This window comes from Podarcis tiliguerta (genome assembly GCF_965153285.1).
Source record: "Podarcis tiliguerta genome assembly, chromosome: 9".
Classification (NCBI taxonomy): Eukaryota; Metazoa; Chordata; class Lepidosauria; order Squamata; family Lacertidae; genus Podarcis; species Podarcis tiliguerta.
In genome coordinates, this window is record NC_139542.1 from 2,978,580 (window position 1) to 3,004,568 (window position 25,989).

Sequence of the window (25,989 nt, forward strand, 5' to 3'; positions counted from 1 at the left end):
GCAGCTTGTGTGGTCTACATATCTCTGCCCACCCCAGCACCTGCTACCTGCGACAACTGCCTCATTCTGCCTAATGGTAGAGCCATTCTGGACTCCATACAGTAAAGGAGCACCACAGCCAGCAGCAAAGAGTGGGCTGAATCCTGGGGTTTCTATGGGGCTTCGTGGATCTCTGGCACCCAAAGAGCTGTGTGTGCTTTTCTCTGCACTCCTCCCTAGCACAACATGACTGGTTCCACTCCCTGCCTGTCCCTCCATCAACTTCCCTTTCCCATGCATTCCTCTACTTTATGAGAAACCTCGTCTAATATGACTGTGATACAGACCATCAGTTTCATTTGCTGCTGCTTCTGCTGCATCCTTTCTGGATGCTTCCTTATTTGTGGACTCTGCTCTCTTTGCAGGTCTTGGCTTCTCCATCATCTTAGTTTTGTCTGTGAAAGAGCAAGCCATTTTAACATGGAGAATAAGACTATGAACACATTTTTTGGAGTCTCTTGTCAAGCATGAAAGTTCACAGAATTCACTTTTGTTGTCCTGCACTTAATCTCCCTATTACAGAAACATGATTTTTAAAGTAGATGCACATCTACAAATTTCAATGATTTCATTGGAATAAAGTTGAAATGGTCAAAAACATCAGGCCAAAAGTATGTCTCAAAGAGGCATTTCCAACATTACACTTTGGCGTCTATCAGTATTAGACCATCCATGACTAATAATAGGACCCACAAAGGGGAGGAGGGAAGTCTTTTTATATTTTGATCCATTCTTATGTCTTGGTTAAGTATCTCCAGCACTCTTTTCCTATTCATAATAGTGCTGCATATGTGATTGTAAAATTTTAATTTGAAAAATAAATAAATTTATAACTACCACCACCACCACTTTGGAGACCATGAGTTGGACCTGGAAAAGAAGCAAACGGAAGCCGTGCATTTCCGGTGCATTCCTCTACTTTATGAGAAACCTCAGCCCATATGATTGTGCTGTACGCAGACGATCTCATCTCAATGGTTGAGAACCCAATAGAAAGTATTGAGATTAAATAATAATAATAATAATAATAATAATAATAATAATAATAATAATAATAATTTATTTATACCCCGCCCTCCCCAGCCAAGGCCGTGCTCAGAGCGGCCTTACAAGCAATAATAAAAACAAGATGAATGATTACAGCTTAAAAACAAAAGTAAAATACAACATTAAAATAATGGAACATTAAAATATTAAAATGTAGCCTCATCGCAGGAGGAGAAGGAAAAGAAAAAAGAAAGAGAGGGAGGGAGGGAATCAGATTGGCTCCAAGCCAAAGGCCAGGCGGAACATCTCTGTCTTACAGGCCCTGCAGAAAGAAATCAGATCCTGCAGGGCCCTGGTCTCATGAGGCAGAGTGTTCCACCAGGCCGGAGCCAGAGTTGAAAAGGCCCTGGCTCTGGTTGAAGCCAATCTAACTTCCTTAGGGCCTGGGACCACTAGGGTGTTGTTATTTATGGACCTTGAGGCACTCCGTGGGGCATACCAGGAGAGGCGGTCTCGTAGGTATGAGGGTCCTAGGCCGTGAAGGGCTTTAAAGGTCAGTATAATGAGATTATACTGGGGGAAAAGTTAAATTTTGGTCAAGTATCTGGATTTAAGCTTAATAAAGACAAAACAAAGATAATGGTTAAGAGTATGGGAAATCAGGAGAAAACAAATAGTAAGAAAATTTGGCTTTGAAATAGTAAAAAAACGTTAAATATTTGAGAATAGAGATCACAATGAAAAACATAAACCTATTTGAGGATAATTATAAAAAAATCTGGACTGAAGTAAAAAGAGATATGGAAAATTGGTCAAAATTGCAATTAACACTATGGGGTAGAATATCAGGAATAAAAATGAATAGCCTACCAAAACTACTATTTCTGTTTTAAATGATCCCCGTAACAGGCAAACTAGAATGTTTCAACATATGGAAATCAAACTTGATGAAATTTATATGGCAAGGCGAAAAGCCGTGAAACAAATAAAAACTGTTAACAGATAAGAAAGAGGTGGGTTTGGGCTCACTGATTTGAGAATTTATTACGAAGCTGCAGGTTTGTGTTGGATCAGAGAATGGATCATGCTAGATGTTTTGGACCTGGATGGATGGAATAATAGATTTGGCTAGCATGCCTATTTAGCTTATCACAAAGTAGCCGTACACAAAGAATTTTTAAACCATGTAATTAGAAGGTCATCATCTAAAGTCTGGGAAAGACATTGAAGACTGTTAGAGCCCAAAACACCATGGTGAATATCACCATTAGAAGGACTATCTGTTAAAAAGAAAAATATGGAAGGCAAATGGGCCACATATCAGCAATTAGTAAAAGAAGATCAAGGCCAATTAAAATTAAAACCATATGAAAACTTAGTCAATATTGTAATACATGGCTACAATATTACCAAATTGATCACCTATTCAAGTAGGATAAGAACACTGGATTTTGCAAAGAAGAATCAAAATTACAAACAGCTTTATTAAAAAATCCCAAAAGGATATTATCTAAAATATACAACCATTTATTAGAAGAGAAATTAAAAGATGAAGAGGTGAAGGAAGTTATGATTAAGTGGGCCAGAGATATAGGCCACATGATTCGATTAGACCAAAGGGAGAAATTTCAAATTTACAGTTTGCTTCACAATCAGAGAAAATATAATGAAAATGATATACCAATGGTATTTAACCCTGGCCCAATTGGTGAAAATTTATAAAGCAAAATCTAATTTGTGCGGGAGGTGCAAAACAGAGATAGGAACAATGCATCATATTTGGTGGGAATGTGTGTATATTAAACAGTTTTGGAGCGACATCCAAGAGGAACTAAAAAAATGCTTAAAATATCATGTAACAAAAAACCAGAGGCATTCCTCTTGGGAATTATATCGACTGACATTCCTGCTGCTAGGAAAAAAGTTTTCTAGAATGATTATAGCAAAAAATTGGTAGGGAGAAAAAACTCCCTCAATAAAAGAATTACAAATAAGATTTTGTGAAAACATAGAATCAGCAAGACTTACAGCAGTAGTGAGATGCCAATCAGATAAAAAATTGATAGAGAAGTGGACATGCATGAAGCAATACATGAATAAACATTGTTCTGGTACAAATATATCAATATGAAATGAATGAAATTTATAGAGTAAAAATTTAAGAAGAAATGGGTATAAGATGAGATAGTCAAGAATAATATTGATAACACAGCGAAAAGAAGAAACAAAGGAAGCCACACATAGGTGGAGGAAAGTCAAGATTTATGTTTTTATATTTAGTTATTTTATATAATTTGATATTTCTTTGGACTAACGTATGTTTAATTGCTTTCTTTCATAGGAATTAAGGAGTTATCTCTCTCTCTCTCTCTCTCTGTGTGTGTGTGTGTGTGTATGATAAGTTTGTTTTGGGTTTTTTGTGTTTCTGAATGTTGTATTTATCAATAAAAGTTAATTAAAAGTTAATTAAGAAAGAAAGAAATGTAAAAGATTTGGATTATCATAAAAGATGCAGGAGGAAATGACTAACAATAGGACCCACAAAGGGGAGGGGAGAAGTCCAGGAGATTCTCTGGAATCTTGTTTTTATATTGTATGTTCATATATGATTGTAAAATTTTAATTTGAAAAACCAAATAAATAAATTGAAAACAAACAAACCCAAAAAGACTATGGAGACCACAAGTTGGACCTGGAAAAGAAGCAGACGGAAGCCGTGCATTTCTTGCACATTCCTCTACTTCATGAGAAACCTCATCCCATATGATTGTGCTGTATACACACCATCAGTTGTGGTTGCAGATTGTTCTGCCTTCGCTGGTGCTGCAGGCTTTGTGGGGTTTTGGGACTTTGCAGGTTTGGTGTGTGCTGACTTCCCCATCCTCTCAGTTTTGTCTGTGAAGCAACAATCTAGAATCAGATAAAAACAAATGGAGAATAAGACTATGAGCACATTAGGTAGAAAGCAGCCTCTATCAGTATTAGACAATCCTTTCCCATGAAGACATTGTTGAGTCCAATATAACTGAAACGTCTTTCTCTTTTCCTTTTGTTGGATCAATCTCAGTTTTAAACCAAAAGAGATGTTCCATATGGATTCCAAGGCATTTTAAAAAATGGTTTAAGTAATATAGCACATTCTCATTTTGCATCCTATTCCTCTCTAAACTCCTGGACATCTAGCTTACAGGGCTCCAGTAAGATGTTCACCATTTAATAGATAATGTGGGATCTATTAGGGAAGTTTTTAATGTGTGGTGTTTTATTTTGTTTTGAATCTGTTGGAAGCTGCCAGGGTATAAGTAAAAATTGCTATTATTATTATTATTATTATTATTATTATTATTATTATTATTAAGGTCTTCAGATGTTCCTGGGTGCCAATTCCCTCCATCACAGGCATCATGGTCAATGGTTGGGGATGTCAGGAGAGGTAGACCAATAACATCCTTCCCATTCTTGATGGAAGGCATATACATTTAACTATATAACTGCCTCCTGATCATCAGAAAAGATGGAGTCCTAGATCTGGTCTCAGTTGGATGCATGTAAATCAAATTGAGTCTAGCAAGACTTTGGAGACCATGAGTTGGACCTGGAAAAGAACTAGAGGGGAAGCTGTTACATAGGCTCTCCAAGTGCGCCATTTTGTTTTCTTTTTGCAAAGACCCAGCTTGACATCTGATGCCGTAGCTTAAAGAAAGAAGAGGACTGTTGTCTAATCCCATTTCAAAGCCATCTGATCTAGCAGCCCTTGATATGCAAGTAAATGGTTTTCCCAAAGACATATTTTCTGGATCATGATCTGGATCTGGATAAATAAATTGGGCCCATGAATCAGAGCAGGGCACCCTTATTGCCAGGGAATAAAACAGAATGTGGTGCTCCTGGTTTGCAATGTAGTTTGCAATGTAGCTGGAGCTTTAATATAAGGAATCTGGCTGTTTGAGAAGAAGTGAAAGCAACTTCATGGCTTGACCAGCTATCAAACACCTGATTACATAGGGGAAGGAAGGAGGAAGCAGTTGTCTGGGAACAAGGAAAGTAACCTTATTTTGACCGAACCACAGAGATAAAGAATGCAAATGAAGGCTCTCATGCCCACGTGTGTTGACTCCCAGGCCAGATCAAAGGATGGGAATCGAATTACATCATGAATTACATCTGTTGCCAGCTTGACATGAGAACTTCACTATGGACTATATAAGGGCCAGCAGCTGAAGGGGACAGGGAGATCTTGATACACTGTTCTATACTACATGCCAGAATGTGAAGAGAATGACCACCTGCCAGCCTGAAGTGTCCCAGATAAACCTTCCAAATCTTCATTGGCTGGGGAGACACAAAGAACTGAACCTATGCTATCTGTATAATGATTATTTTTGCCTAAGATCTTTTGCTTATTGGTTATATTGCTAGCTTTGTAGTTATTTCCAGTTGCTGTTGGCTTTATATTAGACTCTATTCTACGTTGCTGATTAATTTCTTTGCTAATGTTAACCAATTATTAAAAGTTTGTCTCTACCTGTCAATTCTCTGTCCAGTGGAATCCAAATAATCTCTTGCTTGCCTGGTGGTTGCTATTGGCCAAACAGCCATTATGGGGCACTGGCAAGACAGCACCTGTGCACATCCTTATAATGTACCACCACCCAGTTTCATTGGATGACCCTAAGTTCTAGTATTTAAAAGAGAAAAACCATCTGTAGTTTATAAAAGCTCCTTATCATTTAGCTTCTTAGTGACCTTTCGGCCCTGGAATAAGTCCCTGCAATTATCACAGCTTGTAAGGAAAGTGTTCCACCCATCAGACCTCTTTCTGTTTGGATACCTTGGTGTTGTCATGGAACAATCTTTTCTCTAATTTCATCCTCCCACTGGCTAAGAACCACCTCCCTTGTGATGTCAGGCATTCCAAAACTCCTCCCATTTATGCTATACCATTTCCTGATTGGCTGCTGATCATATCCAATCAGCATGCAATATAAAGCATAAATACAGGAAAATGTTGATTTCAGATTTGATATACTGCTTATTTTTTTCCAAAGTTATTAGTTTTATTTTTTATTTAGGCTGGGTACATACTTCTTACTCCTCATAAACTCTGCTAGTAATATTGGAAAGCTTCCTATCTCAACACTTATACCAGGAAATATGGCAAAGTGCATTAGTGTAAATCTTCATTTGCAAAGTTAAAGCACAAAGAAAAGGAACAGAAGCAGTCAAATTTCAACATGTTCAGTATACGTTTACTGAATGTACCATCATCAAAACATACATGCCACCAGTTTTATTTTTCCAGAAAAAAGGGTAGTGTTCCATGCAGGGCCGTCTTTACCTGGGGGTGCAAGGGTGCGGGGCCCCAGGCGCCCGCTGCTTGAAGCCGCCTAAGCTCTTAAATATATACCTGTTATGAAATAATAAATAATTTTGATCAAGCTAGGAAAACAAAATTCATATATACCTAGGTATTACCGAAATACTCCCCGTAACCCCCTCATGAAGATCAAGCCTGTTGGAACAATCAGGCTCACGCTTCATCTGCCATTCCCATGGTACCTGGAAGTCCAGACCCATGGTTACAAGTTACAAGAAAGAAGATTCCAACTAAACCTCTTTCTGACACTAAGAGCAGTTGGACAGTGAAACAGTTTCCCTACACTGGTGTGGACCCCAGTCTTGACCCCTATCAAATTCTGAAGAAATCAAGAGCAGCTCAATGTGTTTGTTGCCCAATGTTAACTCTATATGAGAGTAAGGGTGCCTGAATTTCCAAAGTTGTATTTGTGATTAGTCTGCTAGAAGGGGACACCAAACGTTAGGTGGCTCCCATTCTCATTGCCTGGCATGCAGGGTTGTCCTTCTGTGCCTTGTAAGGTATTGGCGATGGAAATCAGAAGGGGCAATGGGGCATCAAACACACAGAGTAAGGAAACAAATATTGGTATGCATTGCAAATAAATACATTAAACAGAAAACAAGCTATGATTGGACCCTTCCATTTTTTATTTTTGTAGCCATCTATGTCTGATCTTGCAGAATAAGGTATTTTCAAGATGACTGTGAGGGTGATGCCAGAGAGTCCCATAATCTAGATGGCAAAGTGTGGATTGTGCATTAAACCTGTGGGGTGGGGTGATCTCTTGGTTTTGCTTTTATGAAGACATCATGGGATCCAGTTTCACTCATCTTAAGGTGCCTTCTTAGAGCCAAGCATCATCTGGCACCTTCTTACAAATATACGGCATTTGTAGGTGACATTCTAATGCCATCCAGCAACCACCATAGCAATCAAAGCTCATTGCAGTGCAGTCATGGTTCAATTCATCATGTGGCGAATAATAATTCCAGTGCCTGAAAAGAAAAGAAACAGCAGCACTGACAAATCAAGATTTGATGTTTACTTCCTCACCCACTCCCCGTGCCTTCTACCATTAAAAAAATGTTCATCTCTTTCTCTCTTAACATCTACCCACAATTGTGATGGATTTTTCTCCCCATATTTTAGAATTCTAACCATGTAAAAGAAGGAGGAGGAGAAGAACTGTGGGTCAAGACTGTCTTTCTTCTTCTTATATGAAATAGTTTCTCATAGGAAACTACAAAAATAAAAATAAAAATAATGAGGTCTCCCTTTGGAAGGCTCTGTTACACACAAGAACTTGCATTCAATTTATTTAACAATTTTGGGCAGTATCCAATGCAGTACTTCTGCTATTGCCAGGATTTCCATTTCTGCAACAGAACTGGCCCTCCCTCCTTCCCATATGCACCCACATCCTCCTCAGATCTGCTCTTATTGTTGTGGGTGTTGGAGAGAGGGTTTTGAAAGAGAGATCCTTACTCTCTCATAGCAGAGTTAGCACAGTAGTGACTTTTCTGAGCATATTAAAACCTTGTTAGATTTGCATCCGCCTTCATGCATCTCATCTCACCTCCATCGCCCACCCCATGCATGAGGATACACTACACTACACAGAAACAAAAATAGCTAAATCTACAGCTGAAATACAAAATATAATCTATAACCACAAAGCCATTATGGAGTTGATTGATTGAAATGATATGATCTCCCATATATCTTATCAAAATCTTACATGCTGGTTCTATGTTTAATCAATTATCCATAGTTGATAAAAATATCACGCTAGCCCCCACTTATTGTCACTTCTAGTAAAGCCTTGCATTCTCCAGTGTCCATTGTATACTGAATCAAGTCCCACTACACAGATCTAAAATTCTGTTGTAAATGTATTCTATAAGCCCCTCATTTTTAGCTCTCCAGGAACCTTTTAAATTGTTGTTAATAATAATGGTTTAATAGGTTTTTTAAAAAAAAACTCCCATGACATGTTTGGGTTGGATCTGACCTTTGATCAATTCTAAGATCACATATAGCATTGGTCCCCAATTGGTGGACTCTATGACGCCATTCACATAACAAAAACTGCTGCAGAGATATCAAAATGTTCAAAGGTAGGGTGGCCCATGGTTTGGCTTTTGAAAAACAAGGGGTCTGCAGTACTTAGCTAACTGGGAACCACTGGCATACAGGGTTTAAGTTCCCAGCAAGTATTATACAAGCCCACTGTCCATTTGTAAAGTTTATGTCAGTGTTTGAAAAAGAAAAGGTTCTGACTTCCTTTGACTCCTTCACCTGGTCCTCAGACCCTTGTTGGCACAAAAGAGTATCTTTGCAGAATTCTGCTTTTATTCTTAAAAAAAGTCTTCTCCAACAACGACCGAAATCTTTTATACACACCAAACTCAGCCAACTTTCTACCATCCAACCAATCCGCATACAATCAATGACCACTCCATATGTACAGGCAAATGTAGGTGAAAGGTTCAATGAGTCATGCAGGCTTTGCCGATTCATTGTAGGCCTCTGACTCATGCCGACTCAGTTCCTTTTGTATTAAAGAAACAGCGGCAAATTTTAGGCCATGACAGTTTACTCAATACCTTTGCCAAAAAGGATTAGTGGTTGGTATTGGGCGCATCAATGGAGATGAATGTCATTGGATTTTGTTCCAGGAGAACTTGTAAAATTTAAAGCAGCCCTCTGTTAATCCAGTCTTGGTAATAAATACCAGACTAGTTCACTGTTCTAATACCAAGCTGTGGATGTGTGGGAATTTACTCTGACCTTGTACATCCATCAACACAGCTTGAAAAGAATTGTTAGATACTTAAAGGGAACCATGAACTGTCTTAAACTGCTAGCTGACAGCAAAAACAATTAGGAATCTGCCAGGGCTTCCTCAGTTGTGATTCCAGCTTTGCAGGGGTTGGAATAGATGACCATTGGTGTCTCATCCAACTCTAAATTTCTATGTGTCTATGATTATATACAAGAGAGTGAGATTCATCTACCCTATCTTACACACTTACTTCATCTGCTCTTATTATTTTAGGTTTGAGATTGCTGGTTATTCAGATTGTCTAGCAGATAACTGTAGAAATACTTTCCTAAAGAGTGTTGCTCAGCTTTAGGTTCTTGTTAGTCCTTTTGAAGCTGCGCTAATCAGCACAAACCATTTATAAGGATGCCTTCAGCCTCTTCCGAATCACCACATTCATTAGGTTAGAGAAGCAGAAAGAGTAGCCTTCCTGTATCTCCAAACTAATGAGAAGCAGCAGTCACTCACCTGGACAGTGATGTGGAGGAGTACATATGTAGGTCTTTGATGGTAGAGAAAATTACATGACAAAATATATTTGGAGAGGGAAAGGATCAATTATGTAAACAGAATCTGCAAGTTTGGGGAATTTATGCCATTAACAAATGTTGCTTCAAAAACTTACTGGTATTCAGGTAGTTTCCCTGATAGCCATTTCCAAACCTCTTCCTTGTCTTTAAAGAGTCCAGTCCAAAATAACTTTCTACGCATTTTTACTTGATGGTTTATAAAAAACTAGAGTAGGAGTGGAGAGAAAGAAAAAAAAACAGAAAATCATCCCTATGAATGAGGAGCATCTCCAGACAATGTCCCTTTCTCTGGGAGACTATAGTCCTTTGCAGACATTGAACAGGCATAAAACAAACACATTTCAAAAGGAGCAGGTGTCACCACTGAGGGTCCAATCCATATTTTTGAGGGGAAGCAGTGATCAAAATTATACATAATATTCCAAGTATGGTATATGCACTATTGTCCCCCTGATCCAAATTATGATGATGATGATGGATGATGGAATCAATGAAGTATCCCAAAGAGGAAATATTGTAGTGAAGGGGAACTTCACCTGCCCTCACCGAGACTGGCTACATATGTGTTTCAGTCATGACACACAGTTAAAATTTCCAGATACTATAAATGATTTTGCCATAGAACAGTTGGACATTGACATGTATAGCAAATACTTCAATTTCTGTATCCATGCTTGTTTGTTGGTTCCAGAGCTACTGAAATCAGTCTGGTTGTGGTATGCTTGATGGTTTGATGATGGGGTCTCACCCATGTCTGTGCCCTACAGCACCCTAGTAGCCTCTTCCTGGGCTATGGGGCTGGGAGAGGGATATACCTTGCAAGCTCCTCTAGAGTCATCTCCATGATACTCTCATGCCAGAGGGCTAGGGTGGTGAGGGAAGCCTTTTTCTAAGCACTCAGTACATCTCAAAGAGCAGAGGAAGAATCTACAAGATTTCCCTCAAGTATCTACTCCTCCTTCAAGACCTCCTTCCTGACTACCAGCTTCATTCTATTAGAGTTCAGCAGCACCAAGAAACCTTAGTTAGCCCCAGATGGTAGCAGCTGGTCCCTGCCCCACCCACCTCTTGGCTTGACTGATGGAGTTGCTGTCTTGGCTGCATATAGGTGTATTGGAACTTCTTAATTGGATAGTGATGATAGGAGCCCTTTGACTCATGGAGATCCCCTACCTTTTTCAATACTTGGCTTTGATGCTCACCTGTTCTTCCTCTGTTTCTATAGAAACGAGCTTGGCGCCTTCCCTCTCACACTTTTTTTGGGATTCCATCCATGAGTGTAGCTCAGCAGAAAACAGATAGAACGAATTTGAAAATATAACCCAGCCATCTTTCAAGTTTCTAGTAAGGATGTCTTTCAGTCAAGCCAGAGCAAGAAGAGAAAAAGAAAACAAGATAGGGAATTTAGGGGGAGCCACCTTCTACGTCTGTGTAGATTTCAATTCTTTTTGTTAAGTTCATTTCTGTCACCACATGATAACATAGTGCACAGTGAGCACAGTGAAGAACCTTTTATTTGAGGGAATAGACAAAAGATGCATGTTCCTTCACAGGCCTTATCTGAGCCCCAGGGGCCTCACCCACTTGTTTCCACCTGGATACTCAGGGCAGCATCAGGGCAGACTTGAAGGTTGGGAAGAGGGGGTAGCTGCGGTTTATCAAAATTCTCTTTCTCTCTCTAGGCTAACTGTCCAGTTGCGGAGGTGGGGAGAGGAATCTAGAGTGTGTATTCTTGACATCCTTTTTATATTGACATTAGAAATATTGTTGTCGGAAATAAGGAAAGACAAAGAGGTCATAGGAATAACATTGGGAAAAGTGGTTTTTAAGATCAGGGCTTTTGTGGATGATATTTCGTTAAGAACAGAAGAACCAGAAGCAAGTATCGCTGAAGCAATAAATATAATATATGACTTTGGCAAGGTGTGTGGCTTTAAAATGAATACGGAAAAGACAAAACTTAGGTAAAAAATATGCAAGAACAAGAGCAAAAAGAACTTCAGGAAAAGGTTCACTTACAGATTGTTAAGAAAGCAAAATATTTCGTTATAGATCTAACTATGAAGAATATTAATCTGTACAAAAATAATTATGAGAAAGTTTGGAAAGGAATAAGGAAAGGTTTTGAAACCTGGAGTAGGTTAATGTTATTAAGTTTCCGGGTTAGCGCCTCCGGCAATGGCGGATTTCCTCTGATCGGGAGGAATCCGCTCCGTGGAAATCAGGGTCAGGCTGCCACGGCAAAGGCGGAGACCCACTAAAAACCACAGACGGAAGAAGCCTGTGGACGTGGGATTCGGCTGGCACCTTTTGCGACTCCCCTACTCGTGGGGAAACCCGGTTTCGGGGATCCGGAGCGACATGGGGTGAGCAGCGCAGTGCTTCGAATCGATTGCTTCTTTCACAGAGTGAAGCCGCATTGCTGTTGCCGGAGAGCGCTGACTTTTTGCTGTGGAAAATTGGACTTTAAACAACTACCCATGAGTAGAACGGAAAACATCTTAATTTGGCACCGAAACGGGAAGGTTTCAAACAGGAAGTCCGCCTTCCTTTTTTGTAAATATATTGAAGCAAAGACGTTGCAAGCTAAAGTCTTGGAAAGCCTTTGGTAAAGGATGAACTTTTCATCGGTTAAAATTACTAAACCCCCCTTGGAAGCAGGAGAAGAGGGGGGAAATTTTAGATCGTCTAAGCCTGCAGGAGAGTGAAGAAGGATAAATTACCACCGTTTTGAACCTGGGAATGGGCTGCCAGTAAGATCATTATTTTGGGAAAGTTCATTGACTGTGAATAAAACGTATGTGGACAGATAGTTAAATAAGAGAAATATATTGTTTCCATTGTTTTCTTTTGCACTTAAAAAGGAGCAAAAGTAGCTGAAAATTGAAACTAACTTTGTTGCTGGATCTGCGTTTAAAAGGACGGATACAGATAGAAATTGTTTCCTCTAGAGGGAGCTTTTGAAACTGTTGCAGGAGTGGAGCTGGGGAATTTTCCAGCTGCAGAGATTAAAGACCGTGAGAATCAGAGATTGACCTCGGACAAGAATGTCGACAGAAGAAGCCTTAGTGATTGCATTTTGCAAGATAAGTGCTTTATTGGAACAGCTTCATGAGAAGACGGATGTGATTATTATTAAAATTGATAATTTGGGACAAAAAATGACTGATTTGGGACAAAAAGTGAATATTTATACAGAAACTATTCAGGAATCTACTTTGACATGGCAAGTTGTGGAGAAGACGAGGGAGAAGGCTGTTGTTGAACCTCAAGTAATACAAGTGGAGAGAGCCCCGGTTTCACAGAGGCAATTTGATGAATATAAGCTGTTGCCTTTTACGATTGGATTTAGAGAAAGTCAGATTTGGAGGGATGGAGTCCCGCTTGGATTGGAGAAGGAAATTTGGATAGATCCCCTTATGCAGGGATGTTCTGGCCTTTGGGATCTGGATTTGGGTCAGGGGGAGATTGGAGTTGTGGGGGCTTTTAGCTTCGGAGGGATTTTGAAACATGCTATGAAATATCTTTTGGACCTTAGTTTTGACTATGGAGAATGGGCTGACTTGTCGAGAAGGAATAAAGACATTGTTAGGTTGGAGTTTCCCCGAGATCTACTCCCCAGTGCCAAAGGAAGGAAATTAAGAACAAGACCAGCAGAAGATAAAGTAAAGTGTATGCATAAATATGAAGAAGATTTGCAGAAGGGACATGGAAAAGAGTTAAGAGCCTCGGACAGAAGATCACCAGGTTGATGGACCATATGGAACTGATAGAAAAGACTGACAGAATCCGAGACCAGGGAGAAGAGACGGTGGAAGAAGATTGGAAAAAAGTTTAAAAATTTATTTAGAGAAATATTGTAAAATTAATGAGTGTTAGAAAAATGTTGGAATGAAATTACATGGCTTTAGTAGAAACATTATAAGGAGTTAAGTACAAATAAGTTTTAGGGTTTTAATGGTAAGATAAGGTTAAAATAAATTAAGACAATTAAATGACAGAAAACAGTGAAAGGTGGAAAGGATTTGCCGAAATAATTAATAACTAGAACACAAAAAAGGGAGGTGTGAGGAGGTCGATGAAACAAGTTAATGAAAGATGAAGATAAATATTGGATGTGTTTTTAACTGTTTTTGCTTTTTTTTGATGTATTGTGTCCTTTGTTTTCTTTTTATGTACTGTAATGTATTGATTTGTATTGTTTATTCTTTCTCTTTTTCTTACTTCTTTCTGTAATCTTTAAACTTTTAATAAATATTATTAAAAAAATAATAATAGATTAATGTTATTAATATGGGGAAGAGTCTCCATAATTAAAATGAATGTCCTGCCGAAAATGAAATATTTATTCCAAACAATACCAATTATAAATAAAGAGAATTGCTTTGAAGAATGGAGGAAAGATATAATGAGATTCGTATGGCAAGGAAAAAAACCGTGGATAAAATATAAATTATTAACAGAAAGAAAGGAAAGGGGAGGATTAGCATTGCCAAATCTAAAATGATATTATGAAGCAGAATGTTTAATATGGGTAAGACATTGGATTAGATTGGAAAAAAATAATATATTGGATCTTGAAAGCTTTAATAATAGACACAGGTGGCATGTGTATTATGAGAAAGTAAAATGCAATAAAGAATTCGCAAGTCATGTATTAAGAGGTGCATTATATAAAGTTTGGAACAAATATAAATTATATCTGGAACCACAGACACCTTGGTGGATATCACCGCTGGAGGCATATGCTATCAAAAAACTGAATATGGGGACAAATTGGCCAACATATAGACAATTATTGGAAGATGAACAAGGGAAACTCAGATTAAAATCCTATGAAGAGATACAGCAATATGAAGTTGACAGATGGCTTTATATACAACTTAGAAGTATATTCAACTCAGATCATAAGAAAGGATTTGCAAAAGTGGATTTGAAATTTAACGTCACAGTGATACAGAATAACAAGAAATTGTTATCCAAAACATATAATCTTTCATTGGACTGGGAATTGATGGAGGAAGAAATGAAAGAAACGATGATTAAATGTTCTCAGGATCTTGGACATACTATCTATCCAGCGCAATGGGAGAAACTTTGGCAAGAGGATATATGATTTACTGCCTCATATACAATTAAATAAAATTTTGTAAAGATGTTCTATAGGTGGTACTTAAGGCCAGTTAAGTTGGCAAAGATATACTGTATTTTTCGCTTTATAAGATGCACTTTTCCTCTCCTAAAAAGTAAGGGGAAAGGTGTGTGCATCTTATGGAGTGAATGCAGGTGGGAGGCTCTGTAAGCGCTCCCTTTAAAGAGCCGCGTGGAGCGTGTGTGTGGCTCTTGGGGGCTTTTCCCTGAGGAGGGAAAAGGGCTGCCCTTCTCCTCCTTGGGGAAAAGTCCCCAAGAGCCGCATATACGCTCCGTGCGCTCTTTAAAGGGAGTGCGGCTCTTGGGGGAGCCTTAGCCGCACGCAGCCTCTCCCGGGCAGTGAATGAAAGCTCCCCTTGCCTGGGAGAGGCTGCGCGCTGCTAAAGAAGAAGCCAGGACAGAGAGTGGGATCCATCCCACTGGCTGTCTTAGCTTATGCCTCTCCTGGCCTGACAATGGCATACAGTTCACTAGTGGCGTTGCGTGGGTTGTCAGCAAGGCAAGTAATTTGCGCCCCCTAACCCGGGGCTGCACTGTCCCTCCCCCAGATAGTCCCTCGCTCTCTCTCCGCACCGCACCGCATGCCTGGCACCCCCCCTCCACAGTGGGCGGCTACCTGGCGGCTCGGATCGGATTTGCACAGCCAGCACTGCAGTGAGAGAGAGTGAGTGAGCCAGGTGGGGCAGAGAGCTGCGAGTGCAAGCGCCCCCCCCTGATGTTGCGCCCGGTGAGGCCGGCCCCCCCTGCACCCCCCCACGCTACGCCACTGCAGTTCACATCAACCAAGTTCCAGAAGTGCACGACCAACAACCTAATCCAGCATGTCACAGCAGCAGCGTTCCACACATCAATGAATGGATGGGCTTAGAAAATGGTGAGGACCACCATGGAATCCCTCACTCGGATTGCCCAGGGGGACTGGAACAAGTGCCTAGTGGATTTTCTGCTGCAGCAGCACATCAAACCCTACATTGTCACAGGTTGAAGCCCAGCACAGCTCCTCATGAACCGGAAGCTGGCATTACTCCTGGACTGTTTGCACCCTAATCTGGCATCTGATCGACCTGTTGGCTGAGAGGCTCCAGCGGCCCCCAGTTCCTTCACCCCAGATGACCCTGTCTACATCAAAAACTATGGGGATTGTCCTGCCTTGCTCTCCACCGCTGTTACCAGGGCACTGGGTTAGGCTCCTACAAGGCTGCCACACCCAGTGGCGTAGCGTGGGGGGTGCCAGGGGTGCGAGCCGCACCGGGCACAACATTTGGGGGGCCGCAATCGAGGCTTGGTTGGGGTGGGGGGTCGTCGTCTCTGTTTGGCCGGCCCCCCTCGAGGAAGCGGGAACCTCTCCAAGGCGCAGCGCGCCGTCGGGGAGGGAAAAGAGCCGCGCAGCAGAAGCAGCAAAGCCGGGAGGAGGAGGAGGTGGAGCAGCAAAGCCGGGAGGAGGAGGAGGTGGAGGCGCCGCCTGCCTGCCGCAGGACCCAATCCGAGCCTGCTAATCGCTTGCTGGGAATTAAGCGGCTCAAAGAGGCAAAGGAAGAGGTGGAGGCGGAGCCGCTGGCCCGGCAGGGAGGAAGCTGGAGAGAGCAGCGCGCCTGGGCGCAGCGAGGTGGGGTAGGTGCATGCGCCCTGGCTGGCTGCCCGCCTCCCGGGCTCAGTGCCTCCATGACCCCTCCAGCGGCGATGGGAGAGATCAGGGGTCTGGAGCAGCCCTGGCTGGCCTGCTCCTGCTTCTCCCCTGCCTCCTTCCCGTTGCCGGCGCCTTGATCTCATCCGGATCAGGGACGAAACACGCCCATCCTTTGCTACTCCTTGTCGGGTCACTGCTTCATTTCTCCAGGGAGAGAGAGAGGAGAGGAGAGGTGCCGGGGATTGCCAAGCGCGGGTGACGCAAAGGGCCTGCCCACACGCAGGCTGAGTGCCGCGTGGCGGGGGCGGAGGGAGGCACTCTGCACATGCTTAGGAGGCGCTCGCTGTTTCCGAAGAAGGACCCGGATACTGGATCAAGGCCACAAGGGCCCATCTAGAGTGGCCAAGCAGATGCGTCAATGAGAAGCACTCAAAGCAGGACCGGGGCACAAGAGCGCTCTCCCTTCCTGCTGTTTCCAGGGGGTGGAAGCGTCGCTGCCTCGAGGGGCTTCCGAGATACCCTGGGGTGAAATCCCGCTTCACCTTCTTGGGAGTCCCTCTCTTATGCTTTGGGGGGGGGTAGCAAGGGGGAAGAATAATGATTTCCTCCACCACCAGCCCCAAATTCTATAGTAAGAGAAATTGGGGGCCAAGCCAACTGGGGAAATGGTGAGTCTCTAACTATAGAGCTCAGGTATTTAGGAGTAAGCTGGCTCTGCCCATAGGGAGGAAAAGCACTCTGTGCAAGCTCAGAAAACATACGCTATGCCACTGCGCGCTCGCACTCGCAGCTCTCTGCCCCTACCTGGCTCACTCACTCTCTCTCACTGCAGTGCTGGCTGTGCGAATCCGATCCGAGCCACCGGGTCGCTGCCCACTGTGGAGGGGAGGGTGCCAAGCGTGCTGTGCGGTGCGGTGCGGAGAGAGAGCGAGGGACTATCTGGGGGAGGGACAGTGCAGCGGGGGGGGGGGCGCAAATTACTTGCCTTGCCCCGGGTTAGGGGGCGCAAATTACTTGCCTTGCCCTGGGTGCTGACAACCCACGCTACGCCACTGGCCACACCAGATGCTCAGGTCCACTGCCGGCATGTGGACCAAACACCCCACCATCTGGCTGATGCCCCAGCTCCAGTCACTGCTCCCACACCTGAGCACAGGGACAAGGTGAATGATCAGCCTGGCTCACAGACTGATGCACCTGATGAGAACCCTGCGGCCCAGGGTAGGGCTGAGGAATGGGGCCCCAACACTGCACCACCAGACAGTGCAGAGTCAATGACATCAATGACACCCACGACACCAGCTGCAGCTTCATGGGCATCCCCAAGGACCCAAGGCAATGAGCTTCACCACTCCCAGAGGGTGAGGCACTGCCCTCACCACTTTGATGACTATGTGTGTTGACGGGGATACAGTTTTGTGCCTAAGAGGGAGGGGTGTTATGTATTCAGTGGTCTATGTTTGCCTGAGCTTGAGTCTGGACTAAGGATTCTGAGCATCTGTGTTCTGATTTGATACATGATATCCAATCACAGGAAATTTCAGGATTTGGGCTATTGCCATTGGCCCTTAAACTCTCAGTTATGATTCTCAGCTTGGGAGTTTAGACAGCCAATCATCTTGAGAGTGGGAGTGATCCAGGACTTCAGAAATGTATATAAGCATTGGCTTTGCCCCTGTTGTCCAGTTCTGTTAGTTCAATAAAGGTTCTTGCTGTTATCACTGGGTGTTGCTTGGTGGGAACCCACCTAAAATTCATTACCTATTTAGGAAGTGTTTCCAGTGAAGGAGAGCCCGCCTTAGAGATCTGTACAAATAAATGGAGGACCCTATCCTGACCTAGCTTTGGCGGTCTGAGTACTTGCTGTGGCAACAGATCAGGCCCGTGGTAGAGAGAGGGTTGCTATTGTCCACAGGTATTCTAACCAATATGCCAATGAGCCAATTCACTATGTGAGGGGGCTTGAGGGCTCCTTTCTGATGATGGGCTTGTGAAACAAAGAGAGATTTTGCTGTTGCACCAACCACCCCACTGCCCAAGTTGGTGGAAGTTGCCTTGGGAGTGCTATTCAAGAATCTCTCTCCCATGGGTGAATATATTAAAGGACAGGTCTTTTAGCTCATCTGTTTTGATTGTCTCTTCTATAGCAAAGAATGGCAAAGTCTTTTCTTTCCTCACCATAGAAGCTAAATCAATTCAGCAGATCAGGAGAGCTGAACTGAATATCTCTGATGTTTCCCTAGGGTGGCCAAGTGCAAAGGAGGGCAGCACTCTGCTCTGGCTCTGAGAGTATTCAGCTAGAGGAGGGGCATTCAACTGGCGCAGACTCAGGGCAGGATCCCACTGCGCTACAATTCTTCAGCATCATAGGGTAGCTTACCAATTTCCTTTTGCAGTTGTTCATTTCTGTTTTCAAGAAACCGCACTTTATCTGTTATGTTTTGAGCTGCAGCAAGTATTTGTAAGTCTAAAAGATATGAAACAGTTTAAAACAGGAATATCTGAAATAACAATCAGCAAATATTAAGAAACCATTTCCAAACATTTTAAAACATTCTAGCATGAAACACAAAGCAGACATCCAGGATGGGGTTCTTATGAATATGAGGACAGACTTGATTCTCTGTGGCTGAGATCACCAATGGAAAGCCTCAGAAGAATCCTGCAGCTGGATCAGACCAAAGACCCATGTAATCCACTATCCTATTCTCATATTAAAACTGGCTCATGAAGTATCTCTAATGTTCCCCTCCTTTGTCCTCCTTTTCTGCTGGGAATCACAGGGTCACAAAACAATTCCCCACTGAGTCACACAGTAAAGCCAAGTATACACAGAATATTTTGCAGTTTTCAATTATGCTTTCTGAGATCTAAGAAAATAGAGGTGGACAAACTTTTTTATTAGTGAATATAGAGTTGCATTCCACATAGAGCTAAGGGGGTCATTATGTCACTGCAAGGATTTCTCCTTGTGCAATGCAATCTTCAGCCCCTTTCCCTCTCTTTGCATCTGTTCTGAAGTTTCCCCCACCCTGGAGAGCAGCTTTGGTGATGGCATGCAGGGAGAAGTGGGGGCAAAGTTCCCTTGTGCTAGTGCTAAAATTTTGCAGTAGCACAAACATTGTGAATTACAGTGTGATGGGGAAGGACAGCATTTCTAGTGGGGGGATGTGAGAATCACAACCGTCTACTTTTCTTCCTGCTGAGAAATGAAAAAGTGATGAGTTTCATTGAATATATGTATTGCTCACACAATATAAATCCCAAATTGAACTACAGGAATTGAAGACTGTATAAATTAAACATGTTCTAGCAAAAGTGAGGATGTGTAAATAAAATGCTTACCATCCTTGTCCTCATAGAATTTATCAGTCGCAACAACAAAGTTTCGAATCATGTTCATTGCCATTTGAATCTCCACTCTTTTTTTCATTTCCTTCTGATCTAAGGAGGAGGTAGGTAGAAAAGAAATGCAGAAATTGTGTTCTAACTTAGTAGTCTGATGAGCTGGGGGAGGGGATACTTGGTTTCAAACTGCTTTTAATATTTTTAATATTTTCTGCTCCCAGCCCTTATATAGAGGTTTCCAATGCCTTGATTGTGGCTGCCCTGGTGCTCTGAAATCCTGTTTCCATTTGACCTGTTCCTTCTGTCATCAGATGGTTGGCATTCCTTTGAAAGCTTTAGATTTTCGGTTGTCTAGATAGACCTGTCCTCTTTCTCCTACAGAGTGGGATTTGCCAAGCTGCCTCATGCCCTGCCGTATGCTTAAAATATGTAAATTCTTGGATTATTTGGTTTCCTCCCCCGAAGCTTTGCTTACTTTGAGTGCCCTTTAAGATTTTAGATTAGCAAAAGAGCCCACCTGAGAGGGGCTGGAACTGAGTCCTGATGAATTCCAATTGAAAAAAGCCCTGCATATATCTAGATATTTAGGTAGGCTCTGGACCCACCCACTTTGGCCATGGCCTTATCCTCTGCAGCCTGTTTTCCCCAAGCACTTTCCTTCAGGGGACTGGAGCCCTAGCAGAGGGCAGGCTGGCGAGGTTCAGGAATGGGGGGTCTTCCAAAGCAAATGAGGATTAGTTGGGAAAGGAGCAGAGAATGGCAACTGGGAAAGGGAATTGTCCAGGGTGTCCCAGGGACTTGTGTTAGCCTGTGCTTCTGTTCCAAGTGCTGGAACTCACTTATTCAGGGAGAACAAAACAGTGTCATTGCTCTCACTGGGTGACAGCTGTAACTCCCTCCATTATATCAAAGAGAGATGAAAGGGATAAATGAAAGGTGGATCCTGCCATCTCTTTTTGGAAATGCTGTTTGAATTGAAGGAAAGCCCGTGACATTAGTTGCAAAGTATGCTAATTATGTACTTACATAGAAGGAAAATCAGCAGTGTCATGGCAGTAAGGATGAAAATCTCAAGTATTATATATCTTTCACCCGTTGGAGATCTGATGAAAGCAACCACGTTCTGAAAACCAGATGCTTGAAGAAAGAAAATTCTACTTTAGCCATCAGGAACCAACATACCATTCCCAACCCAGGAAAAAGGGTTTCCGTATGCCGTGGCAGCCATCAGCCAGAGACGGTCAACTGTTCAAGGGGTGGTAATCTGGGTGGGTAAGCAGGTGGAGGAAGCAAGGGGGGATACCTTGCTGCTTGAGAAAGCTTTTCTGACCAATGTCTGGATCAGAAGACAGTAGCCTTTAATACTAAAGGACTTTCTGCTCCCCAAACAAATGACAAGATGCTCCCTCTGTGCACATAATGCCACATACAGAAGCTGGGCTGGGCTGGCCATTGGCTCTTATTTGGATGCTGCTGATGGGGCAGCAGATTAACTGAGGAGGTGCAGATTAACCGAGGAGGATCACCACAGCCAGCAGTAAAGAGTGGACTGAATCCTGGGGTTTCTATGGGTCTTCGTGGATCTCTGGCACCCAAAGAGCTTTGTGCGGTTTTCTCTGCACTCCTCCCTAGCACAACATGACTGGTTCCACTCCCTGCCTGTCCCTCCATCAACTTCCCTTTCCCATGCATTCCTCTACTTTATGAGAAACCTCATTCCATATGACTGTGCTGTATACAGACCATCAGTTTCATCTGCTGCTGCTGCTGTTGCTGAATCCTTTCTGGGTGCTTCATTATCTATGGACTCTGCACCCTTTTTGGGTGTTGGCGTCTCCACCCTTTCAGTTTTTTCTGTGACACAATAAGCCATTATAACATGGAGGATAAGCCTATGAACCCATTGGTTGGAGTATAAGTCTCTTGTCAAGTATGAGAGTTCACAATGTTCACTTTTGTTGTCCTGTACTTAATGCCCTGGGACGCGGGTGGCGCTGTGGGTAAAAGCCTCAGCGCCTAGGGCTTGCCGATCGAAAGGTCGGCGGTTCGAATCCCCGTGGCGGGGTGCGCTCCCGTTGTTTGGTCCCAGTGCCTGCCCACCTAGCAGTTCAAAAGCACTCCCGGGTGCAAGTAGATAAATAGGGACCGCTTACTAGCAGGAAGGTAAACGGCGTTTCCGTGTGCTGCGCTGGCTTGCCAGATGCGGCTTTGTCATGCTGGCCACATGACCCGGAAGTGTCTCCGGGCAGCGCTGGCCCCTGGCCTCTTGAGTGAGATGGGCGCACAACTCTAGAGTCTGTCAAGACTGGCCCGTATGGGCAGGGGTACCTTTACCTTTTTTACTTAATGCCCTATTACAAGAACATCATTTTTAAATTAGATACACATGTAGAAATGCAAATGTTTGCATTATTATAAAAGATGCAGGAGGAAATGACTAACAATAGGACCCACAAAGGGGAGGGGGGAAGTCCAAGAAATTCTCTGGAATCTTGTTTTTATATTGTATGTTGATATGTGATTGTAAAATTTGGATTTGAAAAGCCAGATAACAAAATAAATAAATAAAAAGACTATGGAGACCACAAGTTGGACTTGGAATAGAAGCAGACAGAAGCTTTGCATTTCTTGTGCATTCCTCAACTTTATGAGAAACCTCATCCCATATGAATGTGCTGTATACACACCATCAGTTATAGTTGCAGGTGGTTCTGTCTCCGCTGAGGCTTCTGCTGGGGCTTCTTCTGGTGCTGCAGGCTTTGTGGGTGCTGGCTTCTCCATTCTCTCAGTTTTGTCTGTGAATAAGACTATGAGCACATTAGGTAGACAGCAGTATCTGTCAGTATTAGACCATCCTTTCCCGTAAATACATTGTTGTGTCCAATATAACTGAAACGTCTTTCTCTTTTCCTTTCATTGGATCAATCTCAGTTTTAAACCAAAAGAGATGTTCCAAATGGATTCCAAGGCATTTTTAAATTTTTTCGGTAATATAGCGCATTCTCATTTTGCATCCTATTCCTCTCTAAACTCCTGGACATCTAGTTTACAGGGCTCCAGTAAGATGTTCACCATTTAATAAATAATGTGGGATCTCTTAGGGAAGTTTTTAATGTGTGATGTTTTATTCTGTTTTTAATCCATTGGGAGCCGCCCAGAGTGGCTAGGTGAACCCAGCCAGGTGGGCGGGTATAAATAAAAAATTATTATTATTGGTGTTATTTATGAGGTCTTCAGATGTTCCTGGGTGCCAATGCCCTCCATCACAGGCATCAAGGTCAATGGTTGGGGATGACGGGAGTTGTAGGATGACTTATCATTTAGCCTCTTAGTGACCTTTTGGCCTTGGAATGAGACCCTGCAAATATCACAGCTTGTAAGGAAAGTGTTCCACCTATTAGACCTCTTTCTGTTTGGATACCTTGGTGTTGTCATGGAACAATCATTTCTCTAATTTCTTCTTAAGGTTGCTTCATCCTCCCACTGGCTAAGAACCACCTTCCTTGTGATGTCAGACATTCCATAACTCCTCCCATTTAGGCTATACCATTTCCTGATTGGCTGCTCATTATATCCAACCAGTATTCCACATGAAGCATAAATCCAGGGAAATGTTTATTTCAGATTTATTCTACTACTTATTTTCCCCCAGAGTTATTAGTTTTATTTTTTTATTTAGGCCGGGTACATACTTTACCTTCAAAGCGTATCCCCCAGGAGAATACTTACTCTTCATAAACTCTGCTAGTAGTATTGGAAAGCTTCCTATCTCAACATTTGTACCAGGAAATATGGCAAAGTACATTAGTGTAAGGGACGCGGGTGGCGCTGTGGTCTAAACCACAGAGCCTAGGACTTGCCGATCGGAAGCTCAGCGGTTCGAATCCCCATGACGGGGTGAGCTCCCGTTGCTCGGTCCCTGCTCCTGCCAACCTAGCAGTTCGAAAGCACGTCAAGTGCAAGTAGGTAAATAGGTACCACTCCAGCAGGAAGGTAAATGGTGTTTCCGTGCGCTGCTTTGGTTCGCCAGAAGCAGCTTAGTCATGTTGGCCATATGACCCGGAAGCTGTCTGCGGACAAACGCCGGCTTCCCCGGCCTATAGAGCGAGATGAGCGCTGCAACCCCAGAGTCGTCCACGACTGGACCTAATGATCAGGGGTCCCTTTACCTTTACATTAGTGTAAATGTTCATTTGCAAAGTTAAAGCACAAAGACAAGGAACAGAAACATTCAAATTTCAACATTTTTGGTCTACATTTAATGAATGTGTCATCATCAAAACATACATGCCACCAGTGCTATTTTTCCAGAAAAATGGGTACCAGAACTGACCATGAACACCTCCCTTGCTCTCTCACAATGGTGTCCACCTGAGAGGTGTCAGAACTGAGTTCCAGTGAGTTCCAGATGCAAAAAAGCCCTGCATGCAACTGACCTTCAACCAATGGCAACTCATCAAGAACTGTACTTGGAAAAAAAGCTAGATCTGCACAAACTCTGAGCTGGACTCTCATAAGCCTCATAGAATCATAGAGTTGGAAGAGACCACAAGGGCCATCGAGTCCAACCCCCTGCCAAGCAGGAAACACCATCAGAGCACTCCTGACATATGGTTGTCAAGCCTCTGCTTAAAGACCTCCAAAGAAGGAGACTCCACCACGCTCCTTGGCAGCAAATTCCACTGTCGAACAGCTCTTACTGTCAGGAAGTTCTTCCTAATGTTTAGGTGGAATCTTCTTTCTTGTAGTTTGGATCCATTGCTCCGTGTCCGCTTCTCTGGAGCAGCAGAAAACAACCTCCCTCCCTCCTCTATGTGACATCCTTTTATATATTTGAACATGGCTATCATATCACCCCTTAACCTCCTCTTCTCCAGGCTAAACATGCCCAGCTCCCTTAGCCGTTCCTCATAAGGCATCGTTTCCAGGCCTTTGACCATTTTGGTTGCCCTCCTCTGGACATGTTCCAGTTTGTCAGTGTCCTTCTTGAACTGTGGTGCCCAGAACTGGACACAGTACTCCAGGTGAGGTCTGACCAGAGCAGAATACAGTGGCACTATTACTTCCCTTAATCTAGATGCTATACTCCTATTGATGCAGCCCAGAATTGCATTGGCTTTTTTAACTGCCGCGTCACACTGTTGGCTCATGTCAAGTTTGTGGTCAACCAAGACCCCTAGATCCTTTTCACATGTACTGCTCTCAAGCCAGGTGTCACCCATCTTGTATTTGTGCCTCTCATTTTTTTGTGCCTCATATACTAGAAACCCCTCATAACTACACTTGTTTCTCTTGTCCATTGTGTTTTTTTATGAGCCTCTTGGGCTTGCTGATCGGAAGGTCAGTGGTTCAAATCCCTGCGAAAGGGTGATCTCCCATTGCTCTGTACCAGCTCCTCGCAACCTAGCAGTTTGAAAGCATGCCAGTGTTTTTGGAGAGGTAACCGCTGTCAGCTGGAACTTGAAGTTTTTCTTTGCTGGATCGCATTGGAGCATTTACCCGGTGACTTGATCGCACACCCCCCCCCCTTATGTGCCTTGTAAGGTAGCGACCATGGAGATCAGAAGGGGCAATGGGGGAATCAAACACACAGAGTAAGGAAACAAATATTGCTATGCATTGCAAATAAATACAATAATCAGAAAACAGACTATGATTGGATCCTTCCATTTTTTATTTTGGTAGCCATCTACGTCTGAGCTTGCAGAATAAGGTATTTTCAATGTGATTTTGAGGGCTGATGCCAGAGAGTCCCATAACCTAGATGGCAGTGTGGATTGTGCACTAAAACAGTGGTGTGGGAGTGATCTCTTGGTTTTGCTTTTGTGTAGAAATCATGGGATACAGTTTCATTCATCTTAAGGTGTCTTCTTAGAGCCAAGCATCATCAGGCCCCTTCTTACAAATATACTGTTTTTGTAGATCACAGTCTAATGCATTCCAGCACTTTTCGTAGTAGCACTCAAAGGTCATTGCACCACAGTTGTGGTTCTCTTTATAACTTGGCTCATAGTAATTCCAGTAGCTAAAAAGAAAAGAAACAGCAGCACTAATGAATCAAAATTGTCTACCTCACTGGCTCCCCATGCCTTCTACCATTAAAAAGATGTCCAACGCTTTCTCT

The 25,989-nt window shown here is 42.8% G+C and overlaps 3 protein-coding genes across 20 annotated transcripts in view; all 3 read right to left on the bottom strand.

Moving 5' to 3' along the window:
• The window catches only part of LOC310657660 (CD209 antigen-like protein C), a 29,826-nt gene extending 7,166 nt beyond the window's left edge, over positions 1 to 22,660 (bottom strand). For 3 of the 6 annotated variants that reach the window (XM_083398680.1, XM_083398678.1, XM_083398675.1), the window contains exons 1-2: positions 22,553 to 22,660; positions 21,609 to 21,719 (exon numbers count right to left, since the gene is read on the bottom strand). In XM_083398680.1, the coding sequence (XP_083254806.1) occupies positions 21,609 to 21,719; positions 22,553 to 22,646 (205 nt within the window). In that variant the 5' untranslated portion in view covers positions 22,647 to 22,660. Of the gene's footprint in view, positions 1 to 10,941; positions 11,094 to 18,897; positions 18,985 to 19,862; positions 19,962 to 20,891; positions 21,003 to 21,608; positions 21,720 to 22,552 lie in introns of all 6 variants that reach the window. The other 3 variants (XM_083398677.1, XM_083398679.1, XM_083398676.1) reach the window with 3 other exon arrangements.
• LOC310657650 (uncharacterized protein) overlaps positions 1 to 23,309 on the bottom strand; it is a 55,354-nt gene extending 32,045 nt beyond the window's left edge. Inside the window, exon 1 of one of the 4 annotated variants that reach the window (XM_083398636.1) lies at positions 23,287 to 23,309. The gene's annotated coding sequence lies outside the window, so the exon portion shown is untranslated. Of the gene's footprint in view, positions 1 to 5,772; positions 5,910 to 23,286 lie in introns of those variants that run through there. The other 3 variants (XM_083398634.1, XM_083398628.1, XM_083398635.1) reach the window with 3 other exon arrangements.
• Positions 23,310 to 25,516: 2,207 nt separating this feature from the next.
• The window catches only part of LOC310657667 (perlucin-like protein), a 126,245-nt gene continuing 125,772 nt past the window's right edge, over positions 25,517 to 25,989 (bottom strand). For all 10 annotated transcript variants that reach the window (XM_083398716.1, XM_083398709.1, XM_083398717.1 and 7 more), the window contains one exon: positions 25,517 to 25,890. In XM_083398716.1, the coding sequence (XP_083254842.1) occupies positions 25,737 to 25,890 (154 nt within the window). In that variant the 3' untranslated portion in view covers positions 25,517 to 25,736. The remainder of the gene's footprint in view (positions 25,891 to 25,989) is intronic.